The 18121-nt window shown below is 39.7% G+C and overlaps 1 protein-coding gene across 7 annotated transcripts; it reads right to left on the reverse strand.

Moving 5' to 3' along the window:
• Positions 1-3604: 3604 nt before the first annotated feature.
• On the reverse strand, positions 3605-12675 carry LOC131237943 (uncharacterized). 7 transcript variants are annotated; one of them, XM_058236047.1, is made up of 5 exons: positions 12422-12675; positions 9174-9243; positions 7433-9033; positions 6964-6989; positions 4274-5538 (listed from the first exon to the last, which is right to left on the reverse strand). In XM_058236047.1, the coding sequence occupies exons 3-5, from the start codon at positions 9024-9026 to the stop codon at positions 4759-4761; spliced, it is 2400 nt and encodes a 799-aa protein (XP_058092030.1). In that variant the 5' UTR covers positions 9027-9033; positions 9174-9243; positions 12422-12675; the 3' UTR covers positions 4274-4758. The 7 variants fall into 7 exon arrangements, 6 of the variants coding, with proteins under 6 accessions (XP_058092030.1, XP_058092031.1, XP_058092034.1 ...); XM_058236048.1 differs by lacking the exon at positions 12422-12675 and adding an exon at positions 11556-11941; XM_058236051.1 differs by lacking the exons at positions 9174-9243; positions 12422-12675 and having other exon boundaries at positions 7433-7906; positions 7985-8029; positions 8120-9049.
• Positions 12676-18121: the final 5446 nt, after the last annotated feature.

Below are 18121 nucleotides of genomic sequence, written 5' to 3' on the forward strand. Positions count from 1 at the left end.
ATTTGCTTTTTCTCTTCATTCAAGTATTTGTGACCTTATGAACAGATCGGATGGAAAATAAACATTATGGTGAGTGCTACAAATTTTCTAATTGTGAAAATCATTATCTCTGCTATTATTTATGGTGTGGTCCAGATGATATTTGGATATGGTTCTTTTTTTTTTGGATAATGCTCTGAAATAATCTTTAAAAATAGATAAACAGTGTAGATATAATAAATACATCACCGTAGGGCCATAAAACTTTGATCTCCTCTGAATCGTTCGTACAACACGGAGTTAGAAGAGCGTCAATGCTCGTCTTCGCACGACACGCACATACAGCAGCCATACAGTTGGTGTAAGGTACACCAGCCAATTCGCTTCCATTACGGCGGGCCACACCTAGCATCGGACTGCAGGAACTTCCGGCCGTGGGGTGGCATGCAATCCGCGTCTACACTTTATGCCACATGTTGAATTTCTTGGCGCTAGTGTATCAACTATGGCACACAATCAGACTAGCAAATAATTCCAGTTCTCTTGAACTGCTGTATAACTAACAGTAGAAACATTGTATGGAAATTAGGCTGGTTCAATTTTCTTATTGGGTGATTGGCATGCATTCAATGGACTGTTCAAATAAATCATTATCAACCGTCCAAATTCAACAAACAAATGGCCTTAGGATCATCCAACCAGCATAATTTTTGGATGGAGACCTATCTACAGTAGACCCCACAATTTAAGCAGTTTAACTTGAATTAATGTAAGACGTATCAACGACCATCGCATTCAAAAATGAGACGGCAACATGTGTGGCAGATACTTTGCCAGCACCTGAGAGTACTTCGACGTACGTCCTAACGCATTCTAAAAAACCTCAATCCTTTTCCTCGTGAAAGGAACGTGTTTGGCTCCCTCGCATGCTTCAAACATGATATGGGTCCAACGATATTTACTTAGTCATATATCTATCGGTCATCTAGACCGTTGATTTAATGTTCCCATCCATGAAGGGGATATATATATATATATATATATATATATATATATATATATCTCCCATGTTAGAAGATGACATCCGTTCAATCTCTGGCCTATTTCAATTGAATGTGGACATTTTATTTTTTACCATTTATTTGTAGGACAGATCCAAGCATTAGGATCTTCTAACGTACATGATCTATGATAAATCACCCATCGATGGTAGGGCCATCACATCAGGGAGCGGATTGGGTGAGACCCCCGCCTCACCCAATAAGGTGCGACCCTTACCGTAGGGCCCACCTTGATGTATGCATTTTGTATCCACACCGACCATCCGACCGGATCTTTCTAGGGCATTATCCCAAAAATAAGGAAGATGGTTTGTATCTTCTTCATTTTTGGGTTAATGCCCTAAAATGATATGGTAAAACGGATGGACGGTGTGGATATAGAATAAATACGTCAAGGTGGGCACATGGTAAGGGCCGCACTGTCTTGGGTGAGGCCCGGTCTCACCTAATCCGCTTCCATCATATCAACGGTCTGGATTACTCAAGCATGAGCGCTGAGCGCTAACTGCATGTACTCGGGCCGAGATTGGGCCTAGCTTAAGCCCAATCAATATCTGGGCTAATCGTTTTTATAACCGGCGTGGCACAATGCAGACAGATCATCTTTCTAAAACACCTCTATCATAGCGGTCACGATTTCCTCACCAATGTTTTGGATCTTTCTTTATCAAGGAAGGGTCCCCAAATGTATGGCCCAGATTACAGTGAGAGACAGGTGGCCCACTTGCTATATCATGCGGGCCAAGTGCTCTGTAGAAAAATGCAATGGTAGGGCTGCAAATGTGCTTGGGAGGAATCCAAAGGCAGTGAAGTTTGCAATCTTGATTCTGCTGGTCTGGGCCCCATTTTGGCCCACTGATAACTACATGTTCAACAGGCGGGCTGGGTTAGGCCAGACGGAACTCTGCCCTGGGCTGGGCTTTCTATGTTAGGCCGATATTGGGCTTGGGCCTGGTATTTTACTGAGGCAGCCAGTCCATGCACAAGAAGGAAACATGACCATTGACCAAGATCATTCATCATATACGCCCCACCGTTGATAAATCACATCCCAAAATCTCCCGCAGAACAATCTAAACCATTGATTTGATCCTGTTTACAGGCCCGACAGATGGTACTAAAAAATACTGCGATTGAATGGGAAAAAGGCCACAGCCTAGACATCTAGATCTTATAATTAGGAAGATTTTTGGGGATGGTCCATCCACGTTGGAGCCCAACAGATTAACGGTCTGGATCAACAAACCATAAGCCCCACCCCAAGATTTCGCAGTCCTTCCAAAACGTCCACAAAGGCATGAGCATCACAAACGTGTGCAAGATTCGAGCCGCTCATCGATCGGGTCTCAATGTCTATGGCCATAACCAAAAAAAACCTAATTCATCATGCAGAACCTTACCATTGAAACAGTGTCCTGAAACTAGTAGCATGGTGTGGGACATGGCCAAACGGTGGGCCATGTTCACCCAAGAGATACCTGCTAGTTTGATAAGCTGCACCATTACATGTGTGTAGTTCCCTCATCCGAATCATCTAAACCGTTGATCTGATGTGCCTCATCCATGATAAGGAATGCCAAGAATGGAGTTACAAGATTCCAAGTTTGCAGTCTTTTCTGCATTGAGTATGAACTGCTGCTGCAAACTTTTTTATTTCCTTCTTAAAACACGTCTCAGACCAAAGATTGAAGCTGTGTTTATGTGAAATCACCTATCCATGGTGTGGCCCATCATATCAACAGAATGGATTATGGAATCACGTTCCCCAAATTCAGGGAATCAACTTCTCAGGATCATAAGATTCCTCGGATATAATGCTGCCAAAAATCTGTATAATGGGAAGAGTGCTACAAAAATACTACCGAGTCTCAAACACGAAACCTCTCACTCTGATGCCACTTTGATGTAGGACAATTAACTACTTGCTATAAAAGTTCGAACTAATAGAGAGTGGTGAATCAATCTTTTTATTTTATAGCTCAGGCCCCACATCCCATAGGCTAGGATGTTGGCCGAACCTCTTCGTAGCCCCCAGTTCACATGGGCCCGCCTCACACACGCCGCCTACTCTGAGTGTGTCCCCACATCTCACAGGCTACCCCACTCGAGCCCAGTGTGAAAATGCCCCTGCATTAGTCCTCCTGCCTTGAGTTTACACAAGAGAGGCGTGTAGTTTTGGCTGTGGACCATGATCTTATGAGCCCCACTGTGAATGGACTGTGCCCCAAAAATTCCCAAGATCAGAGATCCTATACATCCAACATTTGGCCTTTTTTCCATGGAATGTCAACCATTTTTTTAGTTTTTACAAAACATTTTTCAGGCCACTAATTGAAGGATTAGGGTTGTCCCATTTGGGAGACTTCAGGGGTCCCATCAAATAAAATGTGTGGACAACTAAACCATGGGGGCGCCATTTGTAGGGACATGAGACCCGAGGACAATATGCATATGCTTGTGGTGAGGACCATATAATTCCTCTATATAAGGTTGAGTTTAGGTATGCCTTTGAAGAGGTTTGGAAGTTTGAGGAGCAAAGCATTGTAATTCAAAGACTTGAGAAAAGTTTGAAATCAGATGGACTATGATACATTGCATTAAATGTTATCACAACAAAACACAATATTCAAACGATCCTACATTCATTTACTCGAACAAAACCTTCAGAGGAATATACTGTACATGGCAAGGAAACCGGCTATAGAAAAGCATTCAAAAGCAAAGCCCCATAATAATAGAACAGGCTGACAAACCATGGCAAAGTAAGACACCACACGTACCTTGTAACAGAGGTATAAAGGATACATTTAGCTGAAATGGCAGGAAATCTGCACAATCAAACAGAAAGTGAAGAAATAATTACTTTTCAGTAGAGGCCATTCATTTAAATTCCAAGAACAGTGAACCCAACATGATTTTAGGGCAAGTTTGGAGGCTACATATCTGCATCAAGCATTATGAACACTGAACAAACAAAGTCATTTTCCATTTATAGCAGGTTTGGTGGGCTTTCTACGTTCTGCTCAGTGCAGATTGGGGTTTCTGCACTTTCCAATCAGAATGCCTGTTTTCAATTTAAATTGGGTTTCATTTGAAATAGGGCACAATTTCCATTTTGCTCTTCTTCAATTGCCGGTTTCTGTTTCCTGATCTACACTGAATTTAATCCAATTACAGGTAGGGGAGATGACTCTTTATTGAAACTAAACAGAAGAACTCCTCTCAGCCAATCATAACCAAATGCATCTAGCTTGGCAGCTCAATTTGTATAATTTATAGATTATTTACTGTGCTTTTAAAGGCAACAAACCAGAAAGTTGAAATGTACCCAAAAGAAGCAATGCAAGGAATTTGAAGATGGGGATTTTCTTTTTATCAGCATTCGAAGGCTGGGAGTTAGAAGTGTGAATTTTTGAAATGTGACCAAGAAAGGAAATCTAGAATCGTGTCCACAATTGAGAAATTCAAGAATAAAAATGGAAGAGCTAGGATAAATACCAATGCAGGACCTGAGCACTGAAACCTCCCAACCCCGATTTCCGATTTTCTCATCGATGAATTGCAGTAGCGTGTCTTCTTCTTGTCTAATGACCAATCTCACCGACAATGCGATTCAAGTTTTCACATCAATACCTCTTCCACCATCAGTGAGTTTAAGTGAAAACTCAACTGGTCATCTCTCACCAGTCTATACTCAGCATTAGAGTACTCAAAATTCTCAAAACCCATCAGAATTCCAAACCACGAAAGACCCCTTTTTCCTGAACTCGCATGGATGGAAATTGTTCACTGCCTTCCTCATCAAAGCCATTGCCGCAATGCTCGGAAATTGCTTACCTCGAAACTCTTTCAACACTGCCTTTGAACTGTCTGGCTTGCACACCACCTGTGATTTGGGTAACTCTTGGGGCCTCCCTTCTCGATTCCGACACCATCTCTGGATCCAAGAATATGATGCGCTTAGATCCAGATGGTCCTTCACTGAATCTGCTGAAGAAGACTCTCTATTTCTCAATAACACCATGGCCTTGTCTGATGGCAGAGATGAGCCCCTCCCAAGACATTTACCCGATGTGGGTTCAGAGTTTGTTTTGCTGTTATTAATTATTCTGCAAAACAGTTTGTTTACTTTTTCCCTGGATGATGTGTCTCCTATTTTTAAGCTCTTTGTACCAAAGGCAAGAGAATCTGAGGTACTCGATCTAAGACGCTTAACCCATCTGCTGCTTGGATCCAGTTCTAGTGCTCCACATTGCTGGGGACTGATATTTGAATTCCCGGGCTGCTCCAAATGGGAAAGAAGGTGTTCAACATCCAAGCTCTCAGTCCTCGATGAGCTCAACTCCCTGTTGTCCACATGGTCCGCTTGAACTAAATTGATGGAAATCGCTTCATTCATATCAGGTATATCAGATTCTGCACATTTGATTCCTGCTTCTTTGCTTGGAGAACACAATGATTCCTGAGACTTTCCTGTATTTCGGCCCATCATCACACCCTGTAAGATACTGTGTTAGTTGTGGTAGACATGGTTAATATTATTAAAATTATGAAATGTACGAATCAAATCCTATGATTTAATTGAACTCCCTTGAAAAAAATGAAGATTCTACATAAGACCTGAATGAGAGATATGAGTTATAAGTCAGTTCCATTTCATGGATTCAAGGGTGATGAGATTAAGATGCAAGTAACATACTAAGAATGGCTACTTTCATATATTTGATTAGTTTGGGTGATTGATACTAGACTGAGAAACAGATAAGAGAAATGACAAGAAAACTGATCCATGAGACATCTCATTTCACAAAAGTTGTAATAGTTGTTGGCAAAAAGCATGAAATGAATGTGGGAAACAGGAAGCAAGAAATGCTGGCATTTACAAGGGGAAACTTGTTTCCCGGTCACTACGGGCTGGATATGGGAAGAAGAAGAAGAAAATGTAACACTAATGATACGCAATATTATGTAACAGATTAAATAAATCATACCCGATATTACGTATCAGATTAACTAAATCTTCAATTGTAAAACAAGGTTGATTTTTTTGTATCTATTCTCCTATATTTTTAAGTTTCTTGTTTAATTATGTTTTAGATATGATCTACAATCCAAAAATATGATTCGATTTGATACGACTCACAGATCTAAGGCCTAAGAATTGTTAGGCACTAATATGAAGCATTTTAAAGCACGTCAGCTAAAGAACACATACGTTTGACTGCGCTGCGGTTTAAAATATTGTCTGATACAACTCAATTTTGTCTGAGTCATATTGGTTTTGGCTGTGGCCAGGATGATACAGAGGTCCGCAACCAGAAAATCTGCCAACTCGGTCCAACTTGTCCGGAATCGGTCTGAGTCACACTGAGTTGACCCAATTTCATCTGCGTTGTTACTCGTTATGAGTAACAAAGTGTGACTTACCCAAAGAGTATATCAAGGTGAGTTTCTTTCGAAAATCCTCATTTTACACCTTTTTTTTAAAGGTTTTGGGGAGGAGAGGAAACCAGATTCCAGGGTGTCTACTGCCTTCCATTTCAAGACCATCGCTCTCAATTTTCAAGCCAAATCTTCTAGGAAGAAGGCACTTTAAGGTTTATATATTTTCCATTTCATCTAAAAAGTGTGTGATAAATTTATTTTTTTCTATTTTCCCAATTTTCAGATTATTTTCTAATTTTTCTAGGTTTTCTATTTTTATTTTTAAAATAAATTTTGATATCTTCTGTTATTGATTTTCTGACTATACCCGTCTCAAATGAATCGTATTGGTTTCAACAATACAACTCAGTTCCAGATCTGAGCGAGTCAGGGACAGACACCAGTAGTTTCAAACCAAGCCCTCCACTTCAATCAAATACAACAAAAAATGGAAAACTACGTGGTTGATAGCTTTTACTTATGAAAGGATGAATCGTACCTTATGCAATTGGGAAGAAGTCACCCCTGCAAAGCACAATGTAGGAAGAATACATGAGCAAAGTATAATATGCATGCAATTTAAAATGGCATTGATAAAGTAATATCTAGAAGATCACATACGTTTCCAATCAAATTCAGGACTTGAATATCATATAGGTTGCATTTGGATGCACAATTGAATTGAATTGACTAACATCAGCTCAAACAAGAGGAAAGGGCAAAATATGCAATACGGTTACCAAGTATTCATAATGAGGTACAGCCCTGGAATTGCAGTTACTTCCCCTTTACAAATCCAAGTAACCACTTGCAGTTTGGAGCCCAACCAGGTAGTATTAATGCAAGGAAGGTCACTTCAATTTGATCATTTCCACTTTATTGGGCGGATTACAGCAATTCAATTGATAGAGCATCCAAAAACACCCTAAACAAAATCATGGCTAGAGAGATTGCAGTTTAAGGCCTACCTGCAGGAGAGTTTCTTGATTGATAAGCATCAAAAGGCATGGTATCAGTTTCAGCTGAGGATTCATTTTGTATGCATGAAAAACCGATATTGGCAGCATTCCCATCATCCCTGCCTTCACAATTGATCAAATTCCCGCAATATCGAGACAATGCTTCTTGCTTATCATAGCAAGGGAAGATAGGAGGCAGCCCAAGAATTTCACTGGAACTGTTTCCTTTGGATTGAGTAGACACCATCGACTCTGTGAGCACCTTTTCTCCCTTGAACAAGTTGACATCAGTTTTCTTCATAATCAACGGATGATGGGTTGCCTTCGAGAACTTTGGTGGGCCTCCTGCTGCTTCCTCCGCAGTGGTACATATTCTCGACATGTCCACGTCATGAAGGGGGCATGTCGGCATTCTATGTAACAAGTGATGCCCGCATTTTGAATCTTCCAACGCAGTTATCCCTTGAGAAGTAGTGCTGTGGCCTGGAAGTGATCCAGTAAAAGACTGATTTTTAATGCTTCTATCCTGTTCCTCAACAAGGATTGGGAAATGGAAATCACCTTTTAAAGGATCCCCGTTAATTTTCTGGGCCCGATCTTTCTCCCCTGAAAATAGACTTCCAGAACTATTAGAATTAAATCTTTTGCCCATTTTCGTATCATAAGCCAAAAAAGTAGAATGGCCGCAGGAGTTACCGAGTTCATGCTCCATTTGAATGAAACAATCATTTGCAAGATTATCCTTTTTTCCTTGTCTACTTGTACAGCACTTCATATTTTGTTCAATGGATTTAAATCCATGTAGTGCAGAATTGGAAGTCAATCCTATAAAATCGTCCTGCCAAGGCCCCAAAACTAGTGAGGCTTTTCCGTCAAGAAAATTATATGGTTTCATCTGCTGCCGACGAGTTTGTGTTATACCTTCTGCTTCGTGATGATGTTCTTTTGACACAAATCCTACATCACTTGGAGGTTGGGTTAATGCTACAGGCACTAAATGGGATCGGCTTGTGCCAACATCTACACTCACATATCTTGATTCGACATCAATTTGAGGCCTAGAAGGTTCTCTGTTGCAGATAGCCATATCTGTGTTCTCAAGCATCTCCATTTTTTGGTTCAAGTCAAACTTTGGAATGGCCCACCTTTCTGATCGTGTACCTGTTATGTATGGAAGGGTAAATGTCTTGGAATTTTCCAGATCCACAGAAGATCCAGATTGCTTGCGAATAGATAAGGAATCCAATTGCGTCGCTTTCCAATTAGGAGAGACTACTTTTTTTGAGTTTGTCATCAGCGATTCATTTGTGATCTCAATTTTTCTGGTTTCAGTTACCACCTCTTTTGCAAATTGGGGACCTTCAGATGCTACCTCTAAGCCCCCTTGTATGCATCTCCATATATTGTTGGATTTAGAAATATCGCCCACACCCCTTTCATTCATATGTTCTGCATTTTGAATGGTCAACCACCCTCGTTTAGCATCTCGATCTTCTTCATTGCACTCATCACGAATGGTACAATGCCCATGAACCTGTGATGATGAAGAACTACAGCTTGTCCGCATCCAATGGGCCATCCACTGCGACTGGTAAGGGTGCATTGATTCCCTAGATTTGACATCATTCATCACATGTTTTAAAAAGGCACGATCTGTAATGATTACTATAAAAAAATAATAATAATAATAATTTAAAGCACACAGAGTCACCCCTTCAAAAGCTCACTAGGCAGTGGTCAGATTACATACAGTTTGCCAAGCAACAGTCAGTTCTCTTCTGCAATATTGCTTACGCCACAAGCGGGTAGTTGCAAAACATCTGAAAGTAAACACAAAAGAATTACAATTAGATATTATAAGCCTCAACTTCCAGCATTTGTGTGATATAAATTCTAGCATTTTGCAAAAATGGTTTCTGAAGAGTAAAACCCATTCACCTTTTTTTTTTTAAAAGATGGAAAGAGAAATAACTGTCGTTTATACAGATCAAAGAACGCGAAGAGTAGAGTTTCTCCAATCATTAATAGTAGTAGTAAGGAAAAACCATGGATTAATAGGCAGATCTTCTTTGCAAGTGAAACTATATGTACAAAATCATCACCTTAGACCCCCTAATCTCACACGTATGGGCAAGGAAAACTTGCCCGCATATACTTTGATTGGCCATGGACAAGGTAGTGGAAGATTCTAACAGAAGCTATCTACTAGGGGAAAAAAAAAAAAGACATCTATCTATATAAGGTTGTCTAATGTTGCTAAAGGTGGCAACATCAAATCTCCCGGTCTATTTCATGTCACTGTTCAAATGTCCAAAGTCAATGCTATGCTGTTTGGATAAATGTACAAGAAACTTCTTATGGGAAGGAGCTACAGAAAAGCACAAATTCATTTGATGAAGTAGAAGGAGGTATGCAAGCCTTTTCAGGAAGGGGGAGCAGGCATTAGAAGTTTGGAAACAATTAACCTGGCATTTCAGGGAAAATAGTTACGCTGTCTATGTGGGGAGGACAGTCATCTATGTAAACAAGTTATAGTTAAGAAATACAGGGAAAGAGGAAGGAGGTAGATGGATTAGAGATTCTTCTCTATATAGAGCGTCGGAGGCTTGGAAAGCTTTAGCAAGCCTAAGGCAGAAATTTGAGGAACGGGTTGGTTTCTTTTTTGGACATGGCAGTAGCTTTGGTTTTTGGGAGGTTGTTTAGTTGGGAGATAAGCCTCTTTTGGGAAGATGTAGAAGGAAACTGTTGAAGTAGAAGTGGAAGAGATGATAAGATTGTTAGAAAGGCTTCAACTAGTTGCTCCAATGGTGGGCAGGCGGAACTCTATGCTGTGGATGAAAGAGAAATCCAGAAGATTCTTAGTCAAATAATTTTCCTAGTTCATTTCTGGGGCTTCTTCAGAATATTAAATTAGCCATACGTCGTTTTTGTGGCATTATGTGGCATTATAAAGCTCCCCCTAAAGTGGTGGCCTAGGCATGGTTGGTAGTACAGAAACAAGCTCCTTACGGTGGATAATCTTCGAAAGCATCAGATGATTTTGCCAAATGTATGTTTAATGTGTATGCAAGATGAAGAATCAGAGGACCACCTAAACTTATTTCTGTATTGTCCTTCTGCAAGAGAATTTTGGGTTTTTTATTTTTTATTTTTTATTTATTTTAATGCAGATTTGGGTACTGGGTATTGCCAGGATGTATCGAAGGCTTTTTTAGGGCTTGGCATGGGGGAGGAATTGGAAACGAAAGGAAAGAAGTGTGGAAGATTACTTTGGTGGTTGGGATCTGGGTATTATAGGAGGAGAGGAACAACAGGTGTTTCACAAAAAGAAGCAGTTGGGTATCGGATGTTTTCAAGAGGGCTAAAGCAAATATGGTAGAATGGGTGGTAGCTTTTAAAGCTTTAGGATAGTTTTTCTGCCTTTTGTATTTTATCCTTTCATATTCTGTATTATTTTCTGCCCAGCAATAATAAATCATCGCCTTTCAAAAAAAAAAACAAAACAAAAAAAGACAACAATCGTAGCGCACTCTATCTATCTGTCTATCCATCTTTGAGTAGTGAGTCCTAATTATTTAGTCGCGATGTATTTCATTAAATGCAAACAACTGAATCAACTACTCAGCAAGTTTAGAGTCAACACAGAAAAACTTCAACTTTAGATAGCAAAAAGTGTCCGCCCATGAATCGAAATAGGTCTTTTCAATTTCTGAATTTGACTCAACTGAGACGATTAAAACCTCAAAATTCAACTCAGTAGATTGTCAACTCGAAAGATAGAAAGGAACTGGCCAAGTTCTGACCATATCAACAAGTTTCTAAACATTGGTCAATACAAAATTAGGGCTATATCAAACAGTCAGGTGCATTTTCTCCTACCATCTTTAACTCAATTCGCTACCTCTACTTTACATGGACAAAAAACTCCCCCATCTCAGCAGAAACCAGAAGAAACCAAATCAGACATCCGAAAGATAAGAGTACAAATGGGAAAAGCAAGAGTCTTTTTCAGGATAACCTTCAGTAAAAACAACAAGCAAACACATGCAAGAAAAATCAACAAAAACATCCAACTCTCAGCATAAACAATACAAGGAATGGCACTGAAACTTCTCCTCTTCACATGTAGCACCTCTAACATGATGATCAGAATCACTGCATTGCAGGCTATCATGTGTATGGGCTGTAGATAGAAAACTAACGTGCTTGAACTATGTGAACCATCAGAGCAATGATCTCAAAATGGACGGATGCACAAAACAAAGAAAAAGATTAGCAACAGCCACTGTCAAAAGAAACCCCCTTCATAAAGATTAGATTGTTAGGATAACCAATCACTTCCATATTGGGGCTCTGCCCATCCATGTGATGGACCACCAGACCCACGATCCTCAAACATCACACATCTGCCATGTGTAATTTAAAGATTGCACTTGAGCTTGTATCATAATTCACAAGAGCAATTTTCAAACAGAGAAAAAGCATGCCAGTGAAATTCAAAGAAATACTAACATCAACAACTCATCTTCTGTCAGAATAACAAAGATCAGCCCCCTCTGGTTTTAGCAGATATGAGACGGAAGAACTCAATTCAACAAACAAGGCACATATATGCAGGCTACTGACCGTCCATGTTAAGTGATCAGATGGTTAGAATCATCCAATTGGTGCAATTTTCGCACATTAGCCCATGAAAGTTGGTCTGTACAGAATGGACAGTCCAGATCGATCGATTGAATTGTCCAAGTACGCCTATGCTACAAGGAGCATTCGAAATTATAGTGATCTGAGCACATTAAATAGATAGATAAACACAGACAAGACTAGTTCAAAATGTTCAAATTTCTGGTTTGTCTCTTTAACGAAAAACGGGAAGGATTGTTGTTTTTTTACTCATTTTCCCCAAATCCTGAATTGATACAACCAAACAACACTACAGAACTGGAAAAAAAAAAAAAAAACATCAATGTCTCTTGAAATTCTCTACCAACAGCTTACCTCCGACTTCCTAAGCCGCCTTTATCAGCTGCAGAGAGAGCAAGAGAGAGGGAGCCTTCTTGTGTATGTTGGGGAGTGGGTTGAGTGGCCAGAGATTCAGGATTTAAACAGGAGAGAGAGAGAGAGAGAGAGAGAGAGAGAGATCGTAGCCAAGGAATTGGGATTTAGAAAGGAAAGAGAGAGAGAGGAGATAGAGAGAGAGCCGATGGGTGGGTATTCTCAGCTACGCACGTGATGATGGAACGAAGCCGATGGAATCAGAGATTCTTTCATAGATGTAATGAAAGATACAATACTCGTATTTTGCAAACCGCCATTCGGCGAAAATGACAATACGGAAAATTTCGGCTCGGAGGATTTCTACTTACCCGTGACAAATTCGCGATATCGGATTGCGTACGTACTGAGTTACTCAGTACGCTCTTATCGCACTGAGTAAAGTCTGTTGGCCCACCGTGAATGCGTGTAGTTTATCCACGCTGTCCATCCATTTTTAGAGATCATTTTAGGCGTTTAGATCAAAATTGAAGTATATCCACACCTCAACTGGACCATACCACATGAAACAGTGGAAGTTTTGGTTTCCACCGTTGAAACCTTTCTGAGTCACGCAGTAATGTTTATTTTTCATCCAACCTGTTCATAAGATCAAAAAGAAATGGATGAAGGGGAAAAAACAAATATAAGCTTGATCTAAAACTTCTGTGGCCCCTAAGAACTTTTCAACAATAGAAGTTCAATTCGAATGGTTTAAGTTGGTGTGGTCCACTCGATATTTCTATAGGCTTCGTTTTTGGGTTTAAAAACTAAAATTATCTAGTAAAATGGATGAATAGGTTGAATAAAATGCATGAATTAAGAGCCCCACAGAGTTTATTCAGTACGCTCAGGGTACTGAGTTACTCGGTACGCAAACCGCTTCCCAAATTCGCCTAGATTTTCAATATATCTCTATGTTTTCGATAGATATTCATGTGGCCATATTATCGTGATAATATGGATATATTTTCAAAATCTCGTTGTTTTTTTAATTTACTGTGATTATAAAGTAAACCTGTTTAAGAGATAAGATAATTCATTTCGAGAGATCTCCGGTGCTCTCACAGCATTGTAAGTTATAGTGCTCTTAGTTGCACAGGGTTTCTTGGACCCTCCAATCCATTGTTCTAGACTGTTCATTAGATTCAGCAGATGTACCATCCACTACCATGAAAACATCTCGTGGAAACAACAAATACGAACCATTTAATCAATGATCTTTAATATGGATGGCCAAGATCATTTACATTAAATACGTCCAAAAAACAGTTTGATCAATTTATTTGTTAGAGGCCATGATGGAATGCTTATGACTGTAAAGAATCACTTTTGCCTGAGGCAATTATAAACATCCATGCATGGCTTTGAAAACGGATGGCTGTAGAAATAAGGCTGAATCAAAGATGCATATGCGTATCCATTTGAAAATTATATATACAGCTTATGAATGTTCTCAAATTAATGAACAGTTGAGATTGATTGGATGGACAATCTAAATGAAAATGTTGAAGCGTAGAGAAAAAGTTCTATCCAAGCTAATTAATTTGGACAATTTAGTTCCAATAGTTAAATTTTTTATACAAATGTTCTTTAGCTTACAAACATGCCCTTAAATTTTAAAAATGTTTACTAAATTATAACATGTTATATTTACTGCTATTTTTCTAATAATAGCCATGAAAAAAAAAAAAAACATCAAAACATGAAAATCACCTAGAATTCTCGTGACAAACAATTGCGGAAGACAAAACTGGTCAGTATGGTTTCCACAAAAAAGTGGAGTTAAAGATAGCTATACATGCAAATGAATATGTGTGTACAGTATTGTATCCATTGGTGTGTTTCATGATATTTGGGCAACCAAACACATCTTAAATAATAATAATAAAAAGAAGCAAAACTTCAATAAAATGGATATATATTTTTAATCTATATTATAAGATATAAATGAGCAGTAAAATCAACACAATCATCTAAGTAGTATCCAACTAATAGGGTTGGTAGGGTCCTTATCCTTGCCTCGGTGGTAGACTCTCAGGAGTTTCAAACCCATGTTTAGGGTTATAATCCTATACTTGCAGCCTATACAGTACTTGGAATTTCATCATTTTCAGGAAAAGTATATAATTAATATAATTATTATATCAAACATCACATATGTACCATAATTAGTGATATTATAGTTAATATAGTAATTAAACTCAAACCCTAATAAATTTATTATGTAACTAAAGTGCATAGTTACTTTTGAATTACAAGAATTTTAAACCGAGAGTGCCCAACACAATTAGAGAATTCAGCCCGATTTGGGTGTATCCCAAGCAACGAATAACTAAACGAGTCGCCTCTTAACCGTAGGCTACAAATTAAATTACAAAAACTAGAATAAAATCGTGGTGTAAGTATCGTTTAGCTTAAGAAACTGAACGGATGATACAGATTCAAAGTAAACGTGTGGCCCACCTGACGACCAGACTGACTTAGTTTTTGGGCATTTAAAAGGTGAATTCTAATGGATGGCTAGGATACTGGACCTGTCTACCACGATGCAATATCCGGTGGCGTGTGCCTTAGCTGACTTCTCGCGTGGGGGCTTAGCTGTAGAAATATCTTTGAAAGTGTGGAAGTATCTCTCGTCTCTTGCACCTAATGCAATCGGGGTCTATAAGACCTCAGTTTGCGGGGCCCACCGTGTTGTGTCTAACATCCAGTCCGTCCATCAGCTGTGAATCTCTATGTTGGGGGAGGGGGACAACAATTAGCATAATCTACAGGAAACAAAAGGGATGGGACACACACCATGGAAAGCTTCTCGATGATCTATGGGGCCCACGATGGATCTTATATGCTATCCAACCGATCCATAAGGTTAGCAAACTGATACCAAAAACTCAACCTGATCAAAGACTCATGTGGGCAACACCGTCACCACGTGAAGTTAGAGGTTTTAGGCGTTATTTTACTTTGTTCCTTACTGTGTGGTTGATATGCATTTTATTTTATTTTTCTTAGGTTCTAAATTCATATATGGTTAAAATAAGGGGATTCACCTTATGAACGGAGTGGATTTTATATTCAAAACATGGTGGGCCCCACAGAGATAAGCGTTGTAGGCACTTCGATAACAGGTGTCGTAGGTGAATCTGGTCCTCCTAAATTGTGTTCGCCATGAACACGCATTAAATCCCTGGCCCACAATGATTGTCTTGGACTTCACTATTGTACTTATGGGACGATCTTAACCGTCGGATAGATGTTTAGAATCAACACAGGCTTCCATGCCAAATTCGAACATTTCGGACGATCCTAGCCGTTTGGTCAGAACGGTTACAGATAGATGGCTGAAATGGAAATGGCACATAGCGAGATGACCGATATGCAAGATGGCTCCTCAAGTACATGGCTCTGCGTAAATGTACAATCTGAATATTTCAGTACAATTGGATATGAACGGTGGAAAGCTTAGTCAGCCGTACAGGAGTTGCCTGCCTGGTGAGTTAACCGCCCAGATCTTCAAGCCAGACCATCTTAAGGGGTGGGCCAACGTCATGTCCACGTTCATGCGAGTTCGGCACCTGTACGCGTGTATAGGTGCGTGGTACACGCGTCCGCGTTTGGGGGCAGAAACTGGACCCTGTCTAGACACGCAAGACATTGGTGGGCCCCATTGCTCCCATCTACGTACACGGCTCCAACCCGAGCCGAGCTGAGCCGTACAGCTAATCAGCCTCTAAATTAATCCTAATACTAGGCGATTCGCCGTCAGCTTAGGACACGTGTCCTTCCGCATTACGCGGGCGTACAAAAAGCTCTTTGGCCCTCCGTGATATTCGTGTAAAATCCACTCCGTCCATCATCTCCAAAAAGCCATCTTACGATCTTAACAAAAAATCAGAACTTTCACAACCTCAAGTGGAACACACCAAGTGTACATTTAAGATGATGACGTGTACCATTGAAATCTTACTGGAACCCACCGAAGCTTTAGATGGTGGTGTCCTCGTTCCCACGGAACGTTCCGTGTGGTTTGGCTCACTTGAGTTTTTCTTTTCTTGGGCCTGAGTTCAGGGTTCACCTCCGAACATGATGCAGCGAATCTGATGGACGAATCAGATGTTACACACGCATCACGGCTGGCCCCATGATGTAGAAGCGAATCGCTCGAGCGAATCTCCGTAGGATTACTCACATTCACTGGAAGGTTTGGACGCCACGTTGCTCGTTTTCTTACCAGAAGATATCTGCTTTGGCTACCCTGCGTCCACGTGATCCGTTTCTGTGGACCGTAGAAGCAGATTAGGGGTTACCCGGTAAGACCTTAGTGGGTGTTACGCTTATCGTATGGAGCCCGCCTTGATGAATGTGGTGTATATCCACACCGTCCATCCGTTTTTCAGAATTTTCTAGGATGCTATCTCAAAAATTAAGCAGATCCAAATCTCCGGTGGACCACACCATTGGAAAATTTGGCGAATGACCATTAAAAACTTTTTATAGGCCATAAGTTTTGGATCAAGCCGATCTATGCATTGTCCCTTCATCAAGGTCTATTTGAACTCATCAACGGGTTGGATGGCAAATAAACATTACTGATCTGCTTAAGGTTGGCTTAGAGAAGTTTTGAATGGGAGTCGTTCAATAACCACCGTTTTCAGCGGTGTGGTCCATCTGAGATTTGGATCTACTTAATTTTTGAACCAAGTCCTAAAATGGCCTGGAAAAGCAGATGGACGACGTGGATTTATAACAAATCATCAAGGTGGGCCCAACGTTATGAATAACACTTACTAACGTGTTACCCGGGTAAGACCCAGTCCGTTCACGTGGACAGGGAAGCTGCAACACGTTTTACCGGCGTTGATTACGTGAGTATCAGATCTTTCCATCAGTTTTTTTTAATCATTGGTATTAAAAAATAAAGCAGATCTAAATATCATGTGAACCACACCATTGGAAATAATGATAATTGAATTAAAAAATTTCTGAAGCCCACAATAATGCTTTTTTGTATAAAGTCACACGGTACGAGCTTGATCCAAAACTTTTGTGGGCCATAGAAAGGTTTTGAATAGCCAGGTACTGCTGTTTCTTGTCATGTGGTCCACCTTAAATTTAGATCTGCTTCGTTTTTCCATGCATGTCTAAAATGAGACGACAAAATGAACTGCAGATTAGGTGATTCTGTACGATACAACAGGCTTCCTGTGGCCCCACAAAATGGATGGCAGGCTGCGAGCCAAATCTACAATTCAAGTGTGCTATACAAGACTATAGGTCTGAATATGGTTAGTATGCATATTTCGTCAAATGCGTTTATAACAGATAATTCATAGTGAGAAGTAAAGATACAAAATCAAGTTATGAGTTGGCTCTGATAACATATAAAATTAAAGAAATTTCTTTCATAATTTTCATTAAAAAAGGAATGCCTCTTTTAATATAAAATAGATAAATTATTTTTTACAAGCTTAAGACAGAGAATTACAGACTATTTTTAACAAGCTTCTAATTTAATAATAATAAAGGCTATACAATTATTAATTATAAATCTTAAAATCTAATCAAAATCAATATACAGATTTGTACAAATTTACAATCTAATAATCTACGACTTTAGCAGACTACACAGCATGATTTTAAAGAGTTGTAGGGTAATTTTTT

This window comes from Magnolia sinica, chromosome 2 (assembly GCF_029962835.1).
Source record: "Magnolia sinica isolate HGM2019 chromosome 2, MsV1, whole genome shotgun sequence".
Lineage (NCBI taxonomy): Eukaryota > Viridiplantae > Streptophyta > Magnoliopsida > Magnoliales > Magnoliaceae > Magnolia > Magnolia sinica.